The following is a 26511-nucleotide window of genomic DNA, read 5'->3' on the forward strand; positions in this document are numbered from 1 at the left end:
GCTACAATGAAATGTGTCACTGCGAGGGAGGCCTACAATGAAATGTGCACTTTGAGAAAAAGAACTACGGGACTGGCACGCTGCGCAATTATTTAGGTTCGCGTAGAACTACGCGATTGGCACGCAATGTGTTAAAGACGACTAATCCCTCCATGTCTCTCAGTTCCTCAGTCCCAGCTCCAGCAGCACAGGCGATACAGCAGGTCTTTGCATCAGTTGCCACCAACCAGGCTAAACGAGTGAGTATTATCCTTCCATTCACTTATACAGCCATCATTCATTCATTCATTCATTCATTTATTTCATTGACTCGGCACCGATGGATCTGCATGGCTGTTCTTCCACGAACATCCTTCAGTCCCTAACATTCATCTATTCATACCCCCCCATCTAAGCCTACGTGGAGGCAAAGTTAACCCATTCAATCCGGGGACGCATCTCTGTCACTTAAGATTTCTTTGGCTATTAAAAAATAGCAGATCTACAAGCTCATAGCGCAGCACCGAGTGCAGCGCTATGAGCTTGTAGATCTACAATCTTTTGGAAAAATCTATATTCAAAGATTTGCACAAAGTTTCACGATTAAGCGTAGCTTGTAGATCTGCTATTTTTTGATGACACAGATGCGTTCCCGGATTGAAGGGGTTAAAAGCCCAGCAATGCACTGCTACAGCACATTTTCAGATTTTGCTCCAGTGAGTAGGTGACAGAACATGACATCTCTGGGGCATCCTAGGTCCTTGGCCCTCCTCCGCTGCAGAGGAAGGATAGGAATGCCATTGAATAACATTGAGTTCTGTCAAATTTACCTGCCTTGGGGGATTTACAGTACAATAGTATTGTGCTACGTTTCCAATGAAAAGATTTAACTCACTGTTCATTGGATGGTTATGACCCAAGCTTTTCAAGGTACCATGTACAGTACCATTACCATGTCATTTGTTATCGCTGAGAGAGAACTCGTCTCCATGAGAAAGCATATAGGGCTTGGACTGCATTGGTTGGTGGTGGGCCACCATCACCAACCAATTTAGGAGGACCACATAATATCACTTAGGCCCAAATCCGTATTCCATGTTGTTTTTTGCTGTTCACGTTGTTCCGTGACTCGGAGAAAAAGGAAAACGTTTGACCCTCCTTTTTAACCCATTGATACCTGGAACGCATCTGTGTCACTTTAGATGTCTTTGGCTATTCAAAAATAGCAGATATACAAGCTCATAGCGCGGCACCGAGTGCCGCGCTATGAGCTTGTAGATCTGCTATTTTTGAAAAATCTTGAACATTTTTTTTTAGATAAAAAAATAATAAAAACGCTAAAAACGCTAAAAAAAAAAAAAAGGCCTCAGGTCTTAAAGGGTTAACTGCTGTGTGAACATAGACTAGAATCACAGCAACTGTAGACCAGACAGTCCAGACAGTAGTTAAACCATGAACATATTGTGTTGTGTGAGCTTGTAGATCTGCTATTTTTCAATTAGTTTTTGAATATTTTCAAATATGTTTATAAAGTGGTTACGTTAATAATGAGCAGTAACTTAACTTGTGCAAACCTCAAGTTTGTGGAAGTATCTTCTACTGCAGGGGTCTTCAACGTTTTCAGGCCAAGGACCCCCTAACTGAGAGAGAGAGATGAAGCAGGGACCCCCTCTATATCGTATAAAATTGTGTTTCAGATAAACTTTTGCTGCTCTTTTTTCCCTCTACAGTTATAACTCTTTGCCAAAAATAGCCGATCTACAAGCTCACAACGCCTCGCAGCGCGAGGCGTTGTGAGCTTGTAGATCTGCTATTTTTGGCTTAAGTTCTCCTCAGAAAAGGGATGCTAGGGTTCAAGTGGTTGATGTAAAAAAAAAATTCACACAAAGATTTGGCGGAACCCCCTGTAGTAACTCTGAGGACCCCCTAGGGGTCCCGGACCCCCTGTTGAAGACCCCTGTTCTACTGCATGGACGTAGAGCCTTCGTCCTACTCTTCCCACCCAACACTCCCTGCTGACAGGTGCCGCCCCAACCCGTAGGAATACATGCAGTGACATTTATCACCCTCCCCGACCCGGCTTCCCTCCCCCGCACACGGACCAATTGTGTTTGCACAACCTCCGTGGTGGTGGGCAGGGACTTTACCACTGCGCCACCCGAGCAAGTTTTCTTCCCCCAATCTATATATTATATTACTTGAAATACCCCAGATTGCAAATGCATATATTTAAAACTGTATCATAGAGATCTTCCTCCCACATAACCTTTCACCTCATGACCCCCTCTCTAGTCACAGAAAGTCACAGCCTGCTGATTGGCTGTCCTGTGTTTTTGTGTGGCTCAGTGGTTCTCAAACATTTGATTTCAAGGAGTGTACGAATGGAACAGGGTCCATTTGGTTCCATTTGTACACTCTTAACTCATTCAGTGCCACTGGACGTCTAAGACGTCCGTTGTATCATAAGTGCCACTGGACGTCTAAGACGTCCAAAAAATAAAAAATATATATATATATATACTTTTTTTTTGTTTTTGTTTTTTTTTAAAAAGATGTTCAGAACCCAAGATATGATGATTTTAAAATGTTCTGCTCCATTCACTTCTTCTTTAACTTCTTACGGAAAAAGGCTGTATCTCGGCTCCTAAGCCGAGATAATTTTTTTTACAATGAATTTTGGCTCTAGCACTCAGAGCCAAACTGCCAGAAATAAGTCAGGCACTGAATGAGTTAAGGTCATTACACACCGGCAATTGTGCGAATATACGCAAAATTCTGACTCGTTCCGAATAATTAAAAGACGCTTTTTGCTTCCCTTTTTCGCTCCGTGGAAGCTTGCATTGACTTTATAAGGTTTTTAAAAAAAACGTATTATTCGCATGAAAAAATCGCCCCCGGTGTGTAAGGAGCTTTAGAGTTGCAGACCCTGTAAGGGTCCGTTTGGAACCCCCCCCCCCCAAGGAACACTGAGGGACCTCACTTTGAGAACCACTGGCGCAGCAGAATAAACACCATTTAACTGCAGGAGTGAAAAATGCCCCGTGTTCTGGCGGCGCAGTGCTACAAATTGCATTTGGGTGCGAAGCCATTCATAGCACCAGGAGGGGGAAACACTCTCAGAAATTCACATCCCAGTTCAGGCCCAGGTTCAAGTTTGTGAATGACCCCCTGTAAAGTTCAACTCTGTTGTTGTGGATTCTGATTTCAAACAAGGGAAATGCCTGATTTGTCCTTTATTTAACCCATTAAGACCCGGGACGCATCTGTGTCACTTTTTGATTTGAGCTAAAAAATCATTATTTTACACTTTGGCTATTCAAAAATAGCAGATATACAAGCTCATAGCGCGGCACCGAGTGCCGCGCTATGAGCTTGTAGATCTGCTATTTTTGAAAAATCTAGAAAATGTGTGCAAATTAATATATTTATATTCTTTTAAAGCGAACATTTTTAATTCAAATCCTTGCTTCTGGGGGTCCCTGGAACAAAATATTTTGGGATGGGGGTCCACGGCCAAATTCATATCATTTTGGGGGTCCTCCACATGAAAAGGTTTGAAAACCACTGATATAGAAACATACGTTTTTCAGAAAACTGTTGGGATTTAGAAGACATTTCTAGAATCGGCTTCAGGTCTTAATGGGTTAATAGCAAGTTATTATTGTGAAATTGTGTGTGTGTGTGTGTGTCACGCATGCACGTATTGTATTCTTTGTTGTATTTTTGTGTGGGTGTGCTTGCAAGTATGTGCGTAAGTGTGTATAGTCTTGTGCACTTGCTACTTTTTAATCTCCTTATTCTGCTGTGGCAGCCTGAATTTCCTCCTTGGGGATTAATGGAGTGTTATGAATCGGTCAATAAAAATAAAAAAAGTCTTAAACAATTAATGTCTGCACCAGTTTCATCAACAATCTCTAAAGCCTAGTTCAGACCAAAGATTCGCAAAACGAGCCGAGTTGAAACTTGCAACCACTTGCAACAGAATCCCCCAAAACTGTGGTTTGCAACACTTTAAAACTGGACGGTACACATCAAAGCGACTAGTGGAGACCTTCCAACGTTTCCATAGGAACCATAGCCTACTTGTCACATCATGTAAACCTACAGTACTTCCTCGATGTGCAAACTCCAGCACCTGAAAGCACAACAGCCTTTCCTCTTGCATCTGTTTAGCTATATACTGTATACAGTATATGCAGTTTTATTTATATTATTGTAGACAACCAACTAGCAATTCCGGTAGTCCCTCCGGGTTATCGGATATAAAATAAAAGATGAGAGATAATTGTGGTTTTTGTTTTTCCTAAACAACTACATGGATTAAAATGTGTTTTGATGCCATTTCGGACCTCACTACTCTCATTTTGGAAAGGCATCCCTGCTGGAAAAGGGAATGTAACAGTTACAAGAGCAACAGATTAATAGAGAAATCCGAATTACAGTATGGTATGAGACATTTCTGAAACTTGACTACAGCCTTCAGTTGTCCGTTTATGGTATTGATTCCCTACAACATGGAGGTTTACTGAACGTTTGGCAATTCTCTTAAGCTTTGTACAAAACAAGCTGTCAGTGTCTATATGTGCTGTCTCCTCAGAACCCTACCCAAGGTATGCTGAGGACATCCACAGAAGGTGTGACCGCTCCGCAGCCAAACTACATGTTTAGTAAGCATACTTTCTTTTCACAGGTGTTTTTTTTTGTACCATAGTCTAGTGCCACTCAGCCTAATTCCTGGCGTTAGGCATATATAAACACCTGTCAGTTTGAGAAATTCAAGTTTGTCTTTAAGTTGTGCAATGTTCCTACTCCATAAAGTAAACTAGTGCTATTATCTTATTCAGTACATAGAGTACATCATACAGTAGCTCTTTAAATGTATTCTAATACTGTATCTTTTCTATCATTGGTTGCAAGGACCTTCCTCAACATCTTGGAAGTTCCTTGCGACCGAATGCGTTTTTTTTAATAATTTTTTTTATAAACACAAAGCGGAGGTGATCACTGATCAGTGTGATCTGGGATTCCATTTAATTTGATGTTTTATTCCCTGCACCATGGAAGAGAGAAAGTAGACGGTAGTTGTTTGTGTCCATGAATATATTTGTCCCTCTATCAGGTGGAGTGCCCAAAGCTGACAGCCCTGTGGTCCCTGATCAGAGCAGTAAAGGCTTTTCCTTCTCTTCAACGTGAGTCAACTTAACCCGGGAACGCATCTGTGTCATTTTAGATTTCTTTGGCTATTCAAAAATCAAATCTTTGAATATATATATTTTTTGTAACTCAAACCTTTGCTTCTGGGGGTCCCTGGAACAAAATATTTTGAGATGGGGGGTCCGCATATACACATTTGACATAGTATATTTGAGATCTAACAGGTTTCTTTTCTTGCTGTTGTCTTTTGCAGATCGTCGAGCCTGAGCTTTACTTCAGTTGCTCAGGGAGCCGGAAGCTCACAAGGTACAAATAAATAATACCAATATTTTAAGTAAGGGTGGAATTAGTCAATTTAAAGACCAACTCAAACTTGGTTTCATCAACTTTCATCTTCTTTCTTTCCTTAAATCTTCACCCATTTTTTGTCTCCAGTGAAGGACATGGGCAAATTTAGCTTCGGTGGAAGTGGGAAGATGATGTTCGGCGCGGCAACAGAAGAGCCGTTCTCCCTCTCCCCCAAGTGCACCTCCCCTGCACTGGGCACGAGCTCCCCCACCCCTCCTCCCATCATGTCGGGAGAACCGGTCAGACCCTCCTCCACCACGCCTGCGCTGAGGGTCGAGCCCCAGGCCCCGAAAGCAATCGGAGGAGAGACTTTGGGCAGTTTCTCTGGACTACGTGTGAGCCAGGGAGACGACGAGGCTAAAGACGCCACCGCCAAACCCACCGCTGCCACCTTTAGCTTTAGCAACAATGGGACAGCACTCGGCCTGGGCAAAGGAGCAGCGGCACAGTTTAGCTTCGGCACAGCTCTGCCAAAGCCGGCGGAAGAATGCGCGGGTGCAGACTTAACTAAGACGACGATATCAGTAAGCTCTGGCGGTGTTTTCAAACCTCCAGAATCTAAGCTGGCCTTTTCCATTCCCCCGTCTAGCACAGCTGCTTCAGCTACGTCGTTTAGTAGCCTCCTGGCAGCGCCTTTAGACACTCCAGAAGAGCCTCAACTGCCCACACAACCTTCAGTACCCACCCCGCCACCCGAGCCCACCCCTACGCCTGAACCCACCGTGGAAAGAATCAGCCCCCTTGCTATAGCCGAGCCAGACACTACCGACACGGAGTCCATGGTTGAACCGGTAAAAGCCGCGACCCCTCCTCCACCCGCCACTGCACCTTCTCCACCCTACACCGCCCCTACTCCGGTCCCTGCTGCGCCTATTACCCCACCGGCTGAAGCGGCCCCTCCACCAGAGACTTATGCCCCTGCTGCAGCAGAAGAACTTACCCCGGAGAACATCCCCGCCCCCGGGGCACCGCCAACTACAGCTCCCTCCCCTTCCGTGGAGGCCGTCGCCCAGCCACCCCCGCCACCGTATCAGGCTCCGAGTTCTGACAAACCGGGGTCCATCTTCACGCAGCCTCCCCCTGCGACGACAAACAGCAGCACCGTAGGGGCCACGCCGGTGATCGTCACAGCCGCCCCTGCATCCACCACCCCTACTCCTACCGTTGCAAGCGGTGGTGAAGCCACTGCCCCCCCCGGCACTGTGTTTGGGCAGCCCGCCGGGGCCCAAGTCTCCTCGGCCCCCCCGGCAGGTACGGTGTTCGGCTCAATTGGGTTCGGCACCCCCACTGGAACTGGTTTTTGCAAGCCTGTATTTGGACAAGGAAACGGCTTCGGCCAGCCGGCCAGTACCACCGGCACAGCCGCCGCCGCCGCCGGCGGCTTTGCATTTGGCCAGTCGGCGTTTGGAGGGAATCCCGCTGGTGCTACAACAGGAGGAGGTGGCGGCAGTGTATTTGGGGCTCCTCCTCCCACGGCGAGCAACGCCAGCGGCTTTTCCTTTGGCGCCAGCACCGCCAGCAATACGGGAACGGGGCTTTTCGGCCAGACTTCCACCCCGGCCTTCGGACAACAGAGCACCGGCTTTGCACAAGGGTCTGTGTTTGGCAGCAACACCACTACAACTTCATCCACCGGATTCAGCTTTGGACAGCCCTCAGGAGGTGAGTGTGAGTCTCTATCTGTACCTACGTTTTGGGTGGTAAAGTGAGGTAAGGGTTTGGAGCTGGATGGATGAACAGTGTTATGTAGGCTACTGTAACATGCATAATGCCATAGCTATCAGGCAGAAACCTTGTATGTCCAAAATCGTTACTTTTCAGGAAAAGGGGGGGGGGGGGGACCTGTGTTCCAATTAGGGGTGTGCCGATACACTAATTTCACCATACGATACGATATTACGATACGATATTTGGCTCACAACTTCGATACGATTTCGATACGATACGCACTTTTTTATTATGAAAATATATGGGGGAGAGAAAATGCAAACAAATAATTCTGTTTTTGCATTATTCAGACGCAAACTTGTAGCTTTTTAGCTACAATAGCCGTTTTGAATCCAAATAGGGCAATAGTGACACCTAACCCGAAAAAAAAAAACATGTTGTCACCCTTTTCACCTCGGGGCTGTTTTCAAGCCTGATTATTATTATTGTAAATAATTTTTTTAATTAAAAAAAAAAAAAAATTTGATATTCAAAACGATACATATCGTCACGAAAACGTATCGCGATATATCGCGGGACGATATATCGGCACACCCCTAGTTCCAATTGATCCAATGAAGTTATTATTTATTCACAAGGTCCTCTTAATACTTGTCATTGGTTAAACATTTTTAAAACCCACAGACCAGACTTAACCACTTTACCTATTCTGGGCATGTTATTATATAGGCTTAAAGTAAATGAAAAAAGTTTCAAAAATAGCAGATCTATAATGTAGATCTAATAAGCTCACAATGCGTCGCATCACAAAGATGAAATAAGGAGATACAAGGTTTATGCCTGACGGCGATGATATACAAGTACATTAGCACTACTGCTTAATGTGCTTATTAAAATGTTGATGCATCATCAGCATTTAACTTTTGCAAGACTAGAGAGATGTCATTGCTAAGGCAAAGAGTGAAACGCAAGCACCACCATCTCCAACAGCACTGTGGTATTTACAGTAGTGTCGGGTCAGAGGTGGGTGTCTGTGACAGACCAACAGCTGCATGACCCATCAGTGTTGGCCGTAAGTAAGCTTGCCTTGGTGGGTAGTGTGGTCCCAATGTGAAGCTATTTATATTTGTACATTTTATTCATATTTATTCTCACTTTTTTGCAAATGGAGTGTTGTCTACGGAAGTACAGATATTGAATCTGCCACGAAAATAGCCAGTTAGTTCTGCATTCCCACAGCTTTACTGAATTCTCATCTTCACACGCATACTATTTTATAGCACCCTGGTAGGGTGAGCGACAGGCAGGGTGACAGCTGATCTCAGTGTATCAGCTCAGACATTAGTCACAGCAGTCACAACCTGTCAATACCTGTCCATATTGATGTTAGTTTCTGTGGACATTGTATTGCAGACACACCAAAATCAACAACAGCTGTTTAACTTCAAACAGCCCTGAAATTCTCACAAAGCCTGGATGATATGTGGCCTTTGCCACCGAGTTATTTTAGTCTAATCCATATCTGGGTTTTAATATGGAAAGCTTTTTGTCACGGGACATGCATACACGTATGTACCAGTGATGCGTTGCATTTTTATCTGGGCCAATGGCTGATGGTACATGTGCGTGCCTTTTCAGTTGTTGGACTAGAATTAGACTACGGGCCCAAGAGTTCAAAACTCTTAATCCCTATCCGAGTGTCAGGTTTAGATTCTGGGTAGTTTAAAAACAAAAAACTGGATTTTTAATCGCTTTGACCAATCTGTACGTTAGAGCATGTTAATACAATATAACTTTCACATTATGAGGTGGTTGTATTTATATAATAATAATTATCAATCCCCATTTTGGGCATGTCATGAAATGGGAGGGGGGGGGGGGTTGTGAGCTTGTAGATCTGCAACGTTTTTTCGCTATTCATGCATGACACCATTGAGCAATGAATTGTACAATAACGCTCAAGTGGTTAATTGATTTGTTGATGTACACATATTTTAAATGCATTAAAAATGCAGTTCTTGGTTATTTGATTAATTGAATCGCTAAGAAAATAGTTGATAGTTGCAGCCCTATATACTGTAACCTCCATAGAATTAATTACTCTTCTTTGAATGCATCCACATCTGTGTTCAGTCTGTGATTTGTTGTAGTACAGACTTTGTCGCGTAAACATCTCGACTCATTTCTTTTGTTTTTTTTTCTTCACAGCTTTTGGCACCTCCAATACTCCATCTGGGTTCGGCCAACAACCTGGAGGTGGGAGTGTCTTTGGACAGGTATTATTTATTGATTGCTCAATTTACACGTTTAAAAACGGCTTTTAAAATCTCCCACATGGTACTGGACTCTCTCCCATTCTTAACCCATTGAATCCGGGGAGAGCATGTCTGTCATTTTAGATTTCTAAAATGACAGACATCATTTTAGCCGCGCTATGATCTACAAGCTCATAGCGCGGCACAGAGTGCTGCGCTATGAGCTTGTAGATCTGCTATTTTTGAATAGCCATAGAAATCAAAAAATGACACGCGTGCTGCGTTCCCGGTCTTAATGGGTTAAACACTATTGAACCCTATTTTGTCCCTATTTTGTGAATGTCGTTATGGGCGAAATTCGTACACGATGTACACCTGTCGTGCGCAGCTAAAATAGCCGATCTACAAGCTCACAACGCTTCACTGCGCACCGCGTTTTGAGCTCGTAGAACTATTTTCATCGTATGACGTGTTATAGCCGTACGTGGCTTTTCATTTCTGCGCCATGTCACTGGGCTCTGCTTGTATTATTTTTTTTTTTAATATATATTTTTGGGTATTTTTTTGCCCTTATTTATAGTACACAGTAGAGATTGACAGGAAACGGGGAGAGAGACAGGGAGTGACACGCAGCAAAGGTCGTGGGGGATCGGGATTCGAGCCTATATGTGGTATGCGCCCGGACCGCTAGGCCAGCGGGCTCCCCTGTATTCCATTCTTAAACAAAGTTTTTTCTCTCCAGCCGCAGCAGCAGCAGCCATCATCAGGAGGCAGTCTATTTGGTTCAAGCACAGCCAATGCAGCAGGTCCTGGTGCGGGTGGGTTTTTCAGTGGCCTGGGAGGCAAACCCAGCGAAGATGCAGCTAACAAGAACCCCTTTGGTGCCCCCGCCGCCCCCCCTGGGGCATTTGGACAGCCGGGTCAGCCTGGTAGGTGTACATTATAACTGGAACTGGTCATCTTTACGATACTAACTGAAACCGTCATCTCTATAACTGAGATTTAATTAATACCGCCTAGCAAAACATGCCTCATTGCAGCTCACACTCTCTAATCACCATATTGAACAAGTTGCTTTCAAAAGAGGCAGAATATTGTGAAACTCAGAAGGGAAATCAACAGAGGCTATTGTTGTTAGCCAATGGTGTTGGAGACTAGCTCCTTGTTGCTGAAAGCTCATGTGAATGTTCAATGCTTACTTACTAATCATTAATTACTTTATTAATTAAATCCGTGGCCACGTTTCGGTGGTAGTCCCCCTTGCCCTAGGGCTAGGCAAACGTATCAAACCTATTCCTTCATGATAATGTGTGTTTTCATGTACGTTTGTAAATCCAAGCGATATATCAGATAATCGTATCTTTTTTTCTCCTCTGAAAATACTGGCCTATAAAGATTTTCGCCCCCAGCTGTAATCTCCTTAAGTGGAATTGTATATTGTGTATACCACACTAAATTCCTAACAGGGATTTAGTAGCCATGCGGCTGCATTGGCTCAGGAGGTAGCTTCTAATGGCTTCATCTCAAAAGTGTCCTTGAGCAAGACATTCAACCGCTTAACACATCGACCGCCAGAGGTTAATCTCATAATGTACTCACCAGTGCCAAGGTGTTTTTGTTGTTTTTTAGTTTTTTTCATGTCGCCATAGATCTTGTTAAAATCCTTAAGATTGAGCCGTACAAGGTCTGTTTACATCCGCGACATCCCACTGTATCTCCCAGTGAAGACCACGTGTCAAACGGGGTATCCATGTTGTAGTTAGAGCGGATTACGTTAAACAGTGAAATGCGAGGAGAAAAAACTACAGGAAGAGAATTGAGTTTCAGTTTCGTCTGTAGAACGAGAGCGGACGTGATCGTCAAAACCGGATCCCAAATAATTCTATTTCCGGTCATCAAACCGGAAACGGAAGTGGATCAAAAAAAATCCGAAAGTGAACCCGGAAGTGAATAGCGCGAAAAGACCGTGGACCGTAGGGCTACGGTCTCGGCGCTTAACAGTTGGATTTAACGGACCGTAGGACTACGTTCTTGGCGGTTAATGTGTTAACTGGTCCCGATAAGCAGGTTTGGTGTCTTGCATGGTGGCCCTCTGCCGTCGATGTGTGAATATAACGCATATTATGAAGCACTCTGGATAAGGGCTTCTATAAAAACGAAGACCATGCGCCATTCACCATATCTGTCATAATCAAAACATGTTCGCTATTATTGCCATTTAATCTCCGGTCTCATCCTTATGCGCGTTTTCCCAAATGGTTGACGATTATTCGAAGCTCAATTATTTATTTGGCAGCGCAAATTGCTTTACACACATCAACTCTGCGTAAATTGTTAAAGAGGTGGTGCCATGTTTTTGCACTTTTTCTGTTTTTCATGTGTCTATGAGGTTGATAGAACTTCATTAAGCCCCCCGGTGGTGTTTTTATGGTGTTTTATGTCTTCTCTGACTATTTGGAGTTTCTTCCTGGAGGCTGAAACCTTGAGGGTCAAACGTGCCAATAGAGAAACAGCGCTTTAGTGACATCACAAAGCCATACCCTCCCCCTCATTATCATAACACAACAGGTGTGGGCATGAGGAGGAGGAGGGACTAGGACAGGTGGGTGGTGCTAAGGTGGTGGAGGAGGTGCTAAGGTGAGAACCAGGTATACTTAATGAACTGGAGGCGTGTCCACATAAAAACATAATTTTAACTATTTCTGTACACTTTTTTTGAAAAAAATCTTCCTCCTAGTATAACCATAATACCTGATGATCATGTTTTAGAAGGGGGGAAATCACTGAAAATCACGGCACCCCGTCTTTAACTAACTCTGGATAAGACCTGTGCACACCAAAGGGCTGTCATTCAAATTGGAAAGTAAAAGTACATTCATTAAGATTAAGCTTTTATGGACTTCAGTACACATTTTCCTACATTAGAATAATGTGACCCATTAGTAGCCATATTAATTTGATTTGAAAGACTGTCATGTTACAACTTGACATTTCAGAGGTAGAATACTTCAGTATTTGCCTTCAAGCGATGCTAAATCCCAAATCACATTGAAGGATCGTGTTAAGGCATCCGCTCTAAACACTGGTTAAGCATATCCTGCATCAGCCATTATGACTATCGGTAAGGCTGACCCTGCTGGCTTGAAATGGCCCCACTCAGCATTTCAGAAACTGCAATTTATTGATATAAACTGCATGCTGTACAGGCTAGCCAGGAACAAAAGTCAATAATGTACAACACACATTGCACGATCAACCCTTTTTACATGTGACGTCATGTACATCATGGATAACCAAATAAATATCCTTTTCCGGTACATGCAATGCAGCAAGTGCTGATATCCTCTACTGTGTCACACCGTTAGCCTCATAGCATAATTGCCTAAGTCATATTTTTAAGGTTTTCAAAAAAATCACTATCTGCGTAAGTCATCTAGGCAATGTCATTTTTATCTGCCTTTATTTATTTCTGCCTAACTCTACTCTCCTATAACACTGCTGATTCACCCTGCCTTATTGCCTATGTCCTCATGCAGAAATGGTAACAAGCATTCTGATAGGCTAAGTAAAAAAGTTGATTTTGGAAGCATTCTGATATGCTGAGGACATGGGCAATAAGGCACAATGAAGCAGCAGTTTTAGGAGAGTAAAGTAATATGTCAATTTGACCAAAGAATTACTTGGGCAATTATGCTGTGAGGCTAATGATTATTAGTCAGGGGATATTAAAAAAATCTTGGAATAAATTCCTTACCAATGTGTTTGTAAAGGTGTCTAGTAACACATCTCACAAAGACTGAAATGCAATTTCCCTAGGAGAATTTGTGACAGCTCCTGAAAGTTGGGTTACCCACCATAACCTTATGCGGGGGGAAAAAAATCTAAATTTAATTCTGTTTTAAGTAGCATGTGGGCTAAAAACTGCCATAGCCATCCTTTTCCAGGTATACTTTTTGTGTAAAAAGCCCATTGAGATTAGGCTGTGGATTAATTTGATCACTATATGATTCATAAGCATTGCTTTTAACACATTTGCAGATTGACCAGAGAATATCAATTTGGCTTAGAGTTTGATAGTCAGCAAAGTATATAACCCTCAAAATACATTATATAAAATGGGAATAGTTTTAGCATTGGTCTTACATAGCCTATGTAAGGCCTATTTCAAAGGGATTATGATGGGATAATTTCCCCTGCATACCTGAGACTTTAGTCCACACTTGGCCAGAGGAAGTAAGAATTTGGCACTGTGCCCTAAATTGCCAAACTATTTGTAACTATACTGGTTTGTACCGTCTAGTTAATTGACATCCATTGTCAATCATTCTCTCTAAATAACGCCATGGACTGAGTTAAACACAAGCACAGACACACGTTCATACTGTATGTTGATGAACTGTAAAACATAGTCAAACATGGTGCTGTGATGTGGTCAGATATGTGTGGTCTACATGAGTGTCACACCAGGACGTGCCACGCTATGTCGGCTGATAAAATCGAGAATATTGGCGGCCTTCAAACCTACGCACCGCTGCTAAACCTCTGCTAAACAGTCACATGTTTCTAGTGAGGCAGAAAAGTCTGCATTTCTGTGACAGCTCATGTAGATGGAGCACAATGGGGTGATCCATCCATGTACAGGATCGGGCTTGAATTAATGGGTGATACAGATCATCCTATTATTTTAGGCACATTGTCAAGTGTGAATTTTTATAATGGTCTCAGTCAACCTCACTTGATATACTGTAGGCTCGTAAGAGTTTGACAGCTTAATTCCTTTCACAGCATGTATTAATGAACACCTTCCTTTTATCATATTGCACAGTATGTCACGCATCTATTATACTAAATGGTCAAAATAATTCATATTTACATTTGATTTAATTAAGCTTATTTCTCACCATTCAACTAACTTGACCATTAGACAGATCGTTTTCATCCACTGATGATTGATTAGAACATTTTAAACGATTGTTAAAGCAAATGTGCACCTAGAAAGTATGTATTTGACCTAGGAGTTATATCTAAAGTAATCTCTCAAGAACCGATTCTGCTCTGCGTTTGAATCTGTCGGGGGGGGGTTCGTCATATCGCGTACACACTGGCCTACAAGTGGGCGTGCCTTCAGATCAGGAAGCAGGCCGCGCTTTACCCAATCAAATGTAGTGGGCGGGATTTACGTGTCTGCCGATCCTTCCCCACTAGAAACAAACCAAAACGCATTTAACAATAGCGTCCTCGGAGCAGACAAAACCACGGAAAGATATTCACATTTTAACTTGCTCTTTCATCATAGAAACAAGTGGGCTTATAACCAAAACGATCCATGTTCTCTGGGAGAAGTGGTGTTAAGTGTTCCGTGTAGAAATATTGTTAGTGGGAATGAAAACATAGTCGGACCACCGGAAGTGAAAGGCTGAAGGCAGACCAAAACCCCGGTTTCCTTGCGTACGTGTGCTACGTCGACTTAGTTAGATAGTAAAAAACAGCAGAGGGCGCTGTTTTTCCTTTTCATTTGGCGATGGGTTCCCAGATTGTATCTAAAGTAATGGGACCTTTCATCTGGAGAAAGATGCTCAAGGATCAGCATAATACACGTCCAAATGTTTATGACTCGCTGTAAATGTCAAGAGGAATTGAGCCATAACATGGCTGATCAATGTGTGACCAATTTCACTGCACATGATTCTGCCACTGACTATCACTCTTAACACAATTTTGCACATGTGCTGTGAAGATGAAATAAGGCAAAAACTATGTCAGTATAGCTGCAAAAACTTAACCATCATAAAGTGAACATTCCCATTCCCACCTAGCCTGGTAAACCCTCCCTCCGGAAATCTCTTTTCCATTTGATTCCAGGAGTGAGTCTGGCATGAAGGCTTGTATGGGCGTTTCTAGTGCATTACCAAATAACCGAGCCAATCAGCGTCCTCGCTCATTGTTTTGTGATTGACAGCGGGGGTAGGCCAATCAGGTGGAACCCGAGTGGTTCACACGTCATTAATCAATACACCTTTCATACAAGCTGCTCATTAACATCAAAGACAAACCAATTACTCCTGGTGATAATCACTGCAGCCTAAAGTGGCTTAATTGGACATCAAAGGGCCATTGGACATCAAAGCTACATTACTCCCGCCCAGCTCCAGCCCACAGCCAAATTGCCCATATAGGTCTACAGGCCAGACTCACTCCTGAAATAAAATACAAATGAGATTTCTGGAGGGAGGGTTTACCAGGCTAATTCCCACCATGTTCCAGGATAAAGATTAGCGGAACAAGAGAGAAAAGACTTGCAGGGGGAAAGTAGAGCAAAGGAATATCTTTGCATGATCAGAATTTTTATACGTCAAACAATGTCTTGACTGTGAGGTGCCCTAGGTGAAGAAGAGCAGTGTGATTTGCAATATCCTCAGTACTCTCCAGACTGCATTAGAGGCTGCTCAAAATCTGCCACATCTTCACTTTCAACCTGGTGTGGGGACATAGCAGACAATGTTAATGAGCCCTTTGAAGTAAAGGTTTCTTAGAATTTGCATAGATTGTTCGAGGTATAATGAGTCATGGTGGGACCAACTCGGGAGTCCATCTTCCAAGACCATTACGGAAAACAAATTAACCCTTTTAAAACCATACCCGGTGAAGGGCGCAGGCGAAAGTACAGACCTTGCTGCATGTTTCTCGCGCGAAACCTGGCAACGTTATCGCCCATTGTTTGACACATAATGGCTAATAAAAAGCTGAGATTTGATGAAATTGAGAAACGGGCTTCGCAGTTAAGTTCAGATGGTAATGGGCAATGGCTGTGTGCAAAATCAGATCAAGTGCTCCAGCCAGTGAGGAGAAACGGGCACACAGTTTTGCTGACACCAAGACACCATGGCCACAGAGGTTTGTCAAATTATAGGAGGATATACGTTTTTTTTAAAAAACTAGCATTTTAGAAGACATTTGTAGAATCCCCAGAAGCAAAGATTAGATTTTTTTATTTATTTTTAATAGTGCAGAGTGCCGGGCTATGAGCATGTATATCTGCTATTTTTGAATAGCCCAAAGAAAGAAAAGAAATGACAGATGCATTCCCGGTTTGAATGGGGTTAAATCCTTCAACATCCCATTCTTAGAAATCTCCACATTTTTTACCTCCCACTTTTACTCCTCTAGGTGCCCCAGGCCTGTTCGGAGACCAGAGTGCTGCTAAGGGCTTTGGGTTTGGACAGACCTCCTTTGGCGAGCAGAAGCCCAGTGGAACCTTCACCACGGGAGCAGGGAGCGTAGCGTCGCAGGGCTTCGGCTCCTTCTCCACGCCCACCAAACCAAGTACAAATACCCCCCTACAATGCATTCCCTTCTGTGGTCTTATTGTACAGCCTTTCTGTCCATAGATATACAGCCTTTCATCTGTCCATAGATATAAAAGTGTAGACACAGTCATAAGCGTCTTACTGTACCTCTTGTTGCTAGTTAAATATTATTGTATTTCTAAAGAAATTTGTTTTCAGTTTAACGTGGAAATTAGGGGGCAACTTATCAAGGTTGACTTTAACCTGTAGCCCATTAGGTAATTTGAAAACCGTGATATGACAGGATAGAGAAGAATGAAGGCTGTTGCAGACAGAGCAACGACCAGGTCGCCACAGGGAATAAATTGCCTGGTATTGGCGGAGCACACAGAGCACACGTCTCTGTGGAATCAAGTCTTTGTGCTTAACTAAGCTGTCGCTCTACAGCTGCTAGTTTTGAGAACCTGAGGCCAGTAAAATACTGGTTCCGACGAGAACTGTGCCTAACATGTGTTAGCTAATTAGGTAATTGTGTTGTAAGGGAGGGGATCTCCCGTGGATAGACTATAGGACTAGGTAATGAAACGAGTCTCAAAACAAATATAGCCCCGTTGAAACCAACCACTCGGTCTACTTGGCAGCAGATAAAACAACGTTTCACATGTATTCAGGACCAGTGGTGGAAAGTAGCTAAGTACATGTACTCAAGTGCTGTACTTGAGTACAATTTTGAGGTATTTTTACTTTACTTGAGTATTTCCAATTTCCAATACTTATATTGGACAAATATTGTACGTTTACTCCACTACAATTATTTGAAAACTTTAGTTACTAGTTACTTTGCAGATATAAATTACTACATTATAAAACATACATTAAACACTTTAGTCCTATTTTATACCTAGGCTATTTGAAAATATCCGATCTACAAGCTCACAACGCGTCGCATCGCGACACGTTGTGAGCTTGTAGATCTGCTATTTTCAAGCATTTCAGTACTGTTACTTTTGGTACTTTGAGTACATGTTGATACCAATACTTTTGTACTTTTACTCAAGTAAATTTTGAACACCCAGACTTTTACTTGTAACAGAGTACTTCTACATTGCAGTATTGATACTTTTACTTAAGTAAAACATTTTGAGTACTTTTTCCACCACTGGTATTCAGTACAACCACAGACTCGAGAATTAATCCAAGTAGATCTCCTTGTAAAGATTACTTGGCTGATCTTGGAGAAATAAATTGAGCATTTTTAAAAGACATGTTTCTTTGGCTTCACACACAGTGGATGAATAAGTACTACTGGTACAAAAAATAATAATAGACTGTTGCCAAAAGTTGCCACTCGGCACACTATTGCTCCACCACTGGTCCAGGGAATGTAATCCTGTTACATTAGCTCAATCAATTATTCACTGGGGCATGCCTAGTAGCCAGGCTGTAATTTCAGCATGCCCTTCTACACTACTACTCCTCCCTTTGAGGCTTTGTGTGGATGGCTACCAATCGATTACTGTCATGGAGCTGTAATACTTTGTGAGGCTGGTTTGTTGTTCCTTGTCCAAAGGCCACTACAGTACATGTACTACATATAGGTGACACAATGTTTTTTTGTTTGGTTTATTATACCCCTGTGGTTAATTATAACACATTGGGGGAAATGAGATTGAGATTAAACACTTAGAAGACGGGGGAAAAGGGTCATTTTAAATGCTGGAAATTCAGACCCAGTTTTTTTATAATCCTCATAAACCATAAAAATTATAATATTTTTTGGAAATTAAATCTTCCCGCCTCCATATTTCCCATTTTTATTTTTATTTCCTTCCATTTCTTAATCTTTCATTATAATCGCTTACTGTTTACATCTGGTTGTCTATCCATTTATGCCAATACTGAAATCTCTCACGTCTAGGCTTGAATAGAATGTGTGTGCATGACATGTTTTACAAAAGGGCCCATTCTGTGCATTTCATGATTATTGAAATAAGAAATAACCGATGCAATTGTTTTTAACCGAGCACTGTTCTATTCTCTCTCCAGGTGGTTTTGGCAGCGCCCCAGTATTTGGCACCGCCACGGGCTTCGGGGCCCAGCCAGCGTTCGGGGGCGCAGCCGCGTTCGGTTCGCCCCCCTCCTTCAGCAACCCCATGGGCTCCCCGGCCAACAAGGTGTTTGGAGAAGGCACAGCGGCCGCTAACATGGGAGGATTTGGGTAAGAAAACGTATAATCTGGAATCTGCCACATGTATGAACCCTGGTTCAGAAGGGGCATACTGTAACTCGCAGCCTAAAATGAAGGAGTTCTACAGCGCTAGATTATTCCACTTAACCCATTAAGACCGGCAACGCATCTGTGTAACCACTTTATCCATATTTTATACTTTGGCTGTTCAAAAATTGGCCAAATACATATAATTTTGGGAGTCCTTGTCATGAAAAAGTTTGAGAACCACTGATATAGAAACATATGTGTTTTCAAAAAAACTGTGTGGATTTAGAAGACTTTTGTAGAATCCCCAGGAGCAAAGATTTGAATTACAAATGTTTGCCTTTAAAAAATATAAGATTTGCACTAATTCTCATGCATTATTCAAAAAATATCAGTTCAAGTTCGTAGCACGGCACTCGCGCTATAAGCTTGTATATCTGCCGTTTTTAATAGCCAAAGAAATCTAAAAAATGACACGGATTCTTTCCCCGGTCTGAATGGGTTAAATAATCCCACTCTTGGGGTCATGCCGCCTGCAGATTAAAGCTGGTCTGCTCTGTCCTCTCTCTTTGTTGGGGGTCTTGTATCGGGCATGACTCCTATCGAAAGGATTATCGCTTAATCTCCCAATGCTCCATCCTCTACTTACTACAGTACCATGGTGTACACATCGCCAGCTTCTGCCTCACACACAGCCATGTTCATATTCAGGGAGATGGAGAAGGAAATGACCTTCCATAGTCTCTTCCTTTCCCTTCTTTGAGTCTTTTCTTTCTTACATTCTTCTGTTTAACCCATTAAGACCTGAAGCCGATTCTACATGTCTCCTAAATCTCGTAAAACGTATGTTTCTATATCAGTGGTGCTCAATCTTTTTCATGTCAAGGACCCCCAAACTTATATGTATTTGGCCGCGGACCCCCATCAAAATATTTTGTTCCAGGGACCCCCCAGAAGCAAAGATTTGAGTAAAAAATTTTCGCTTTAAAAAAATATATATATTCAAAGATTTGCACACATTTTCACGATTTTTCTAAAATAGCAGATCTACAAGCTCGTAGCGCGGCACTCGGTGCCGCGCTATGAGCTTGTATATCTGCTATTTTTGAATAGCCCAAAGTGTAAAATAATGCTTTTTAGCTCAAATCTAAAAATGATGTTCCAGGTCTTAATGGGTTAATCCAGAAAGGTATAGTCAGCCCAGCGGCTTGTGTGTTTTTCACTACACCCAGCTAAACATGTTGCATTCACCTCAGACCATCCTCTAACGCATTGGTTCTCAAAGTGGGGTCCGGAGACCCCCAGGGGTCCTTGGCGGGGTACCAGGGGGGTCCCCAGCTAAATTAGTCAATATCACAATCACTTTAAGTTATAAAAATGTTATAGCTCATAGCACGGCACTGAGTGCCGCGCCATGAGCTTGTAGATCTGCTTTTTTTTTTTTTTATCATGAGAATTTGCTCAAATCTTTGAATATATATCTTTTTTTTTTTAAAGCCAACATTTTTACATCTTTGATTCTGGGGGTCCCTGGAACAAAATATTTGACATGAAAAAGTTTGAGAACCACTGCTCTAACGTATTTTATATAGTTTTTTTCCATTATTTTGTTCCATTTTTATTTTGTTCTTAGATGTTTATAGACACTGTTCAGTCTTCATATGTTTCTTCATATTTGAAAGCCTGCCAACTCTAATAGTTGTATAGAGAAAATTTAACAGATTCTTCCGTAGCGGTGCTTAATACAGAATTACACAATGAAATTGAGCATTTCAAAGACCATGGATTTCATGAATGTAATCACATTTCTACACATTGGTATTCAGTGCTCGACTGAACGAAGGAATTAATTGCCTCGATTTCCGTCCCCATATGCAGAGGGTAAGGAAAAGTTTTTAAGTGACCACATTACTGTAGCTACTAGCAAAACTGTGCTTGAAATCCAGTTGTGTTGCATTAGGCTTTTTAATGTGGTCAAACAAAGGCTGTCTACTGTATGAGAACGTGGCGTCAGGGTGGTCAAACGTTTCTTGTTGCATTAATCTACATCACCAGTAGTTGGGAGTCATCACCAATTGACACCGTTTAACGATGATTGACACCTGGCAATCTCCCTGCTCAGGACTGACATTCCTACAGTTGTGTCATTTAGAGTTCTCAACGGCCCTAACTGGGCTTTTACTGGACCGGCCCGAACAATTACCATAATATTAGGCCAGAAAACCCGAAACCCCCCCCCCAAAAAATATTACCTTTTTTTCCCCATTTCTCTCCATGGAACCCAAGGCTCGGCCCCGCCCGACTAATTGCCATACATTTTCGTCCCAGGCCCGAACATGTCGGGTAGGGTCGGGTTTGGACAGACTTTTAGAACTCTATTGTGATTGAGTGTGGGAGATTCAGGGTGCTTTCACATGCTGTAATGTCCCTTTTGTATCATATGTGAAAGCACCCTCAGTCTGCATGCTGGCATTAGCACTCAAGGACAGTTGTCCAGCATCCTCTATCAATTTTTTCATTTTATCATAGAAGTGGCTCGAGTTGGAGCAAGTTATATAAAACATACAGTTCAATAACTGTGTAAGCAGGCTTGCAGATATTCAACCTCCACTGCGTTTAGAATCCAGGGAGGAGAATGTTGGAACTGAGGATGTGAATTGTTTGGAGAAGAGGATTTGTCATTCAGGATTCTTTCTGTGTTTGGAGCTGACTGTTCCAAAGATCCAAGGGTTCTTTATTGTTTTATTGAGTCCTTTGTTCGGCTTCCTTCACACCACCTGGCTAAACGAAAAAAAAGAGAGACTAAGCTACTCTCTGGTGGGTACTCGCCTACCTGGCCCGCCTTAAAACAATTGAATGAAACCGTTACAATGCCACATCATGGATTAATGGGCAATATTACAACCAATATCACATCTTTATATCTTCTTGATTCCTTAGCTTCGCCTCGCCCCAAAGTGCCCCCCCATCCTTTGGCGCTCTAGCCACTCAGAGCGCTCCGTCATTCGGTGGCCTAGCCCAGCAGGGTGGAGGCTTTGGACAGCAGCAACAGCAGCAGCAACAGCAGCAGCAACAGCTACAACAGCAACAGCAGCTGCAGCAGCAGCAACAGCAGCAGCAGCAGCAACAGCAACAGCAGCAGCAGCAGCAACAGCAGCAGCAGCCCAGCACCTTCGGTGGGTTTGGACAGCCGCAGCCCCAAGTAGGAGGTAACCCTTGATTCATTTATTCTTGGTTGCTCGCCGCCGCACAACCCGCGACGAAAATAGCAGATCTACAAGCTCACAACACGGTGCAGGGCGACGCGTTGTGATCTCGTAGATTGGCTTTTTTTTCTTTTTTTTTATAACTTGCATTATCCCTTTTGCTTTACCTTTTTAGATTACCGTCCTTTCATCTTAAAATGATTACAAAAGCCAAATGTTCTCCCATTTCTATCTTTATTGGAAACGAATGACAATTTTACAATTGGCTGGTAATTGTAGGTCTGCAGTATTTTGGCCCTTATTTTAACAATTATGGAATAGAGCAAATAACTATTGTCTTAAAGCCCCTCCAGATTGCCTTTATCTCTCGGCAAAGGTATTTCAGACTTGTTTCATCGAACTTAAAAATGATTGCTCATTGTTAAAATAATTGATTTAGAGCCTTATCTCAGACTTGCATAGGTCTTAGACAAAACATTTGTAAAAGTTAATTGGGGTTATACTCAGATAAGCACTCAGTTTCCAATGAACATTGACGGGAAAGAATGCACGAGGGCTGGGTTAAAACAATCAGACTTAAATGGTAACTACATTTGAACCCACAGTAGACAGACGGAGCACGAAACTATTGACCACAACTATTTTAGTGACCCCCATGACCTTTCCTCTAGCGTCGCCCACAGGCCAAAATGTCTTAAACCATTAAAACCGGGAAAGCATCTGTCATTTCAGATTTTAAACTGTTATACTTTGGCTATTAAAAAATAGCAGATTTTTCCCTGGTTGAAAACGCCACGGCACTCGCCTAAAAACGCTTCCAAACGCCCCAAAACGCTTCCAAACTTCCAAGTTAAAAAATATTTCAGCTCTCAGCAAGCAGCTAAAAAACGGCACACGTGAACGCGCGAGTGCAAAATAGACACTGAGCACCTTGTCACGCTGCTGGAGTTTTCCAAAGATGCTGCGTTTCCATTGTAAACAATTCAAAACATAATCTAAGCTGTGCTCAGGAAGAAGGAAAAAAATGTCTTCATGGACATTTTAGTCCTTTAGTCTTGGAAAACTATCAAAAGGCAAATAAATGAGGGACATAACCATCTACGCCACTAGGTTTAACAGTTTATAATGACACCATGTCATTTTGTCACCCTCTGCAAAGCCAAGATTATGGGTGATGGTGCAGTTATTCACTGTCTTGTAGCCTAGGTATCTTTATGCTGAAATATGAGCGGGAAAGAAATTCTGAAACTTACAAACCAATTTCACACTGATGTTTTTGATACCCACCAGCTAGGGCCATGAATACATTGATGGTTTAATAGCGAATGGGAACCAAATTGCTCACATTTGTTGTGTAATTTGTAAAAGATGGTGGAATCCACCACTGCTGTGGTCCTGATGACCCCTCATTGTGCATTCTCGTATTGATGCGATGCTGCGGGCCATGGCATGCACGTCTATTGTGCAAACGTGCACATGTGTGCATGTGTGGCCCAGATTTGTTGAATACGTGAAGGTTTTCTTCTGTAAAGGTCCATTCTGTATAACTCGTTCATTCTCTCTCCCCCCCGTCTCTTCTCAAATCTGTTATTCATGAAATCCTGTCATTCCTGGCAGGCCGAAATCTATCATCAGTGTTACTTGTTTGGTTGAAATTTTAAATGGTCTAATTTAGCCCTCATCCGTCATCCATTAATCATTACTTACCCCCTTGTTCTCATTCTGTCTCTCATAGTAGCCCACAATGGTCCACTGTGAGAGAATTAGGCTTTGAATTAGGATGGCCATTGTCATTCGTTCTTGTCGCACGTGCAGTCAGTGTGTTGTATTCAAAGCACTGGCTAATTCAATTAGCCAATTAGACAGAGACAATTGGCTAATTGTTGAAGTTTTTCTTTGCTTGTTTGTTTTAGCTTTCTCTGGAAACGCTTTTGGGTCCACAAATCAGTAAGTATGTTTTGCAACTTTGTGTGTGTGCATGTGATTTTGTATGCATTTAAGGATATCCAACACAACACACAAGTTCCTCTCTAGCTGTAGTACTTTAAATTCTATATATATATATAATATACACCCTCCTTAAATATGAATATACACCTCTTCTTCGACTTTTTTTTACTAACGACTTTACCCATTTTCAACCCATCTTCATATAATTGGTCTAGTGAGGAACAATGTTATGAGGATAGGTTGAAAATGGGTGAAGTCGTCCTTTAATGAGCAAAGCCTTCCAGGGGTCTATACTGTGCCCACGCATGTTCTCCCTCTACATCTTCACAGAAAAAAAAGCAAATCTACAAGCTTGTTTTAGCCTATTATGACAGCAGAATTGGGACGATGAGGTTTAAATGGTTAACTAGGAATATACATACACCTCTCCTTAACTCTTGAGTATTCACTTCTTCTTCCCACCAAAATGCCTCAGCCTTCTGCAGGCTTAATGCCACTGTGTCCCTCTCCCCCTTGCTCCCGTAGTTGCTCTTTGCCTTCCATTGCTTTCTCCCTGGCCTTAACTGTCTCCGTCTCCCATATGTGTCCCCTCTTCTCTTCCTTTGGCTGCCATGTGTCACATGGCAGCCCGGTGTGCCTCCCGGGGTGCGATGCAAGTGGAATGCAATCTGAAGTGTTCAGGAAAGTGCAGAGACATGGCAAAAGTCCTATCAGAGACATTCACATGCCGTTTAGATAAGACCCTCTCTGACTCTCTGTCTTCCTCGCTTCTCTCTCTCGCTCTGTTGGTGAAGGTTCCATTCACAGCCATAACAACACCGAGCAGTTTTCCGTGTTGCCTCTGAAACGCAGCCAAACCTTGTACTGAACGGTTAACCCATTCAGTCTGGGAACGCATCCGTGTCATTTTAGGTTTTAGCTCTATAACCATTATTTTTATACTTTGGCTATTAAAAAAATAGCAGATCTACAAGCTCATACGAGCTTGTAGATCTGCTATTTTGGACTGGGGATCAGCGGGCCAAAAACATAACATTTTGGGGGTCCTTGACAAGAAAAGGTTTGAGGACCACTTATATAGCAACAATAGTTTTTCAGAAATACTTTGACATTTGACAGTTACAAAAAACATGCATATTCAAAGATTTGCAGAAATGTTCACGATTTTTTTTTTTTATAGCCAAAGAAATCTTAAAATGACACAGATGCGTTCCCGGATTTAATGGGTTAACCCCAGTGATGATGTCACTGGGATACAGTCTGAATAAACTACAGCTAACTACAGATATATATTTTTTGCATTGACCGTGTCCTAGTTTGTTGTGTTCACGGCAAAACAGACATCTTCATCATCTTCGTCACGGCCGCTACAGAGCGTATGGGGGTTTTCTAGACGGGTGTTGACCCGTACAATGCATCATGGGAATTGTAGGAACACAGAGAATGTGCCAAAATAGACGAAAGGAGAATGTTCTGTCAATATGGGGGGTGTCTCTATGACAGTGGTTCTCAAACCTTATCAAGGACTGCCATAACTCTGAGAGTGTAGCATTGGTTCAATTTGTACACTCTCAGAGTTACGGACCTGTCAGGGTACATTTAGAGTGAACCCCCAATGAACCCTGAGGGTCCCTGGACCCCACTTTAATGACATAACTAAAGCTTTTTGAAGAATTAATAAATTGTGCATTTGAGTTCAATAAACATTCACGTGAATCACATGACAATGCTGGATGCATTTTGCACCTCCAGTCCATTGTCGCCATCATCTCGTTCCACAACTCTGGTAGACAGGCGTGTCAATGAAGTGTATATAGGGTTTAAATAGTGTTAAATGTGTTGTTCTTATTCATAGAGTATAGGCTAATCGTTCATTGCTATACCTCCATCTCGCTTCAATGTTATCCCCCTTTTTTCTGTAAAACCTTACTTACAGTTTGTGGCTTGTATTTTTTGTTTTTCTTCCAGATCATCGGCTCAGTCCTTCAGTTCTGGTGGTTGGAGGAGCTAGTTTTCAAGGTCAAGTCCAGTGCTACATTGTTAAATGGGCTCTTAAGACAAAGTTCACACACATTTTCCACAATGCACAGTGCTTCCTTGCAGTGTGGTGTCGTTTTCTTTTAAATTGTCCTACGTTTGAAACCTTACTAGCCTATTATTTTAATACATGTTAACTCATAGTATCGCAATTTGGTTTTCAGTAATTAAAATGAGTAGACCAAACTGTCAATCTATTGGTCTAGTATAAGTTCAGCAAATTGTAATGCAAGCTTGAAATCTCTAATGTTCTCCCATCTAAGTGTTCAAATAAATATTGTAATAATTATAACTGGCATTGTACTTTTCTCTTAGATGTTTTATGAATCTTGCCTGTTTTATAATACTTAGGATTTCAACCATTTCAAATGATGGACTAATTGCTTTGGAAGACTGGATGTGTGCATATAATC

General features: G+C 42.3%; 1 protein-coding gene across 3 annotated transcripts in view; it reads left to right on the forward strand.

The window, feature by feature from the left end:
- Positions 1 to 26170, forward strand: part of nup214 (nucleoporin 214) — a 57047-nt gene extending 30877 nt beyond the window's left edge. For 2 of the 3 annotated variants that reach the window (XM_080419792.1, XM_080419794.1), the window contains exons 25-36: positions 164 to 239; positions 4577 to 4646; positions 5099 to 5168; positions 5387 to 5439; positions 5569 to 7143; positions 9358 to 9425; positions 10147 to 10333; positions 16572 to 16727; positions 18737 to 18908; positions 21846 to 22114; positions 24025 to 24058; positions 26030 to 26170. In XM_080419792.1, coding sequence (XP_080275918.1) covers positions 164 to 239; positions 4577 to 4646; positions 5099 to 5168; positions 5387 to 5439; positions 5569 to 7143; positions 9358 to 9425; positions 10147 to 10333; positions 16572 to 16727; positions 18737 to 18908; positions 21846 to 22114; positions 24025 to 24058; positions 26030 to 26072 — 2773 coding nt within the window. In that variant the 3' untranslated portion in view covers positions 26073 to 26170. The remainder of the gene's footprint in view (positions 1 to 163; positions 240 to 4576; positions 4647 to 5098; positions 5169 to 5386; positions 5440 to 5568; positions 7144 to 9357; positions 9426 to 10146; positions 10334 to 16571; positions 16728 to 18736; positions 18909 to 21845; positions 22115 to 24024; positions 24059 to 26029) is intronic. The other variant, XM_080419793.1, reaches the window with a different exon arrangement.
- Positions 26171 to 26511: the final 341 nt, after the last annotated feature.

The sequence above is a fragment of the Gymnoscopelus braueri genome, assembly GCF_963280865.1.
Source record: "Gymnoscopelus braueri genome assembly, chromosome: 22".
Taxonomy (NCBI): Eukaryota; Metazoa; Chordata; class Actinopteri; order Myctophiformes; family Myctophidae; genus Gymnoscopelus; species Gymnoscopelus braueri.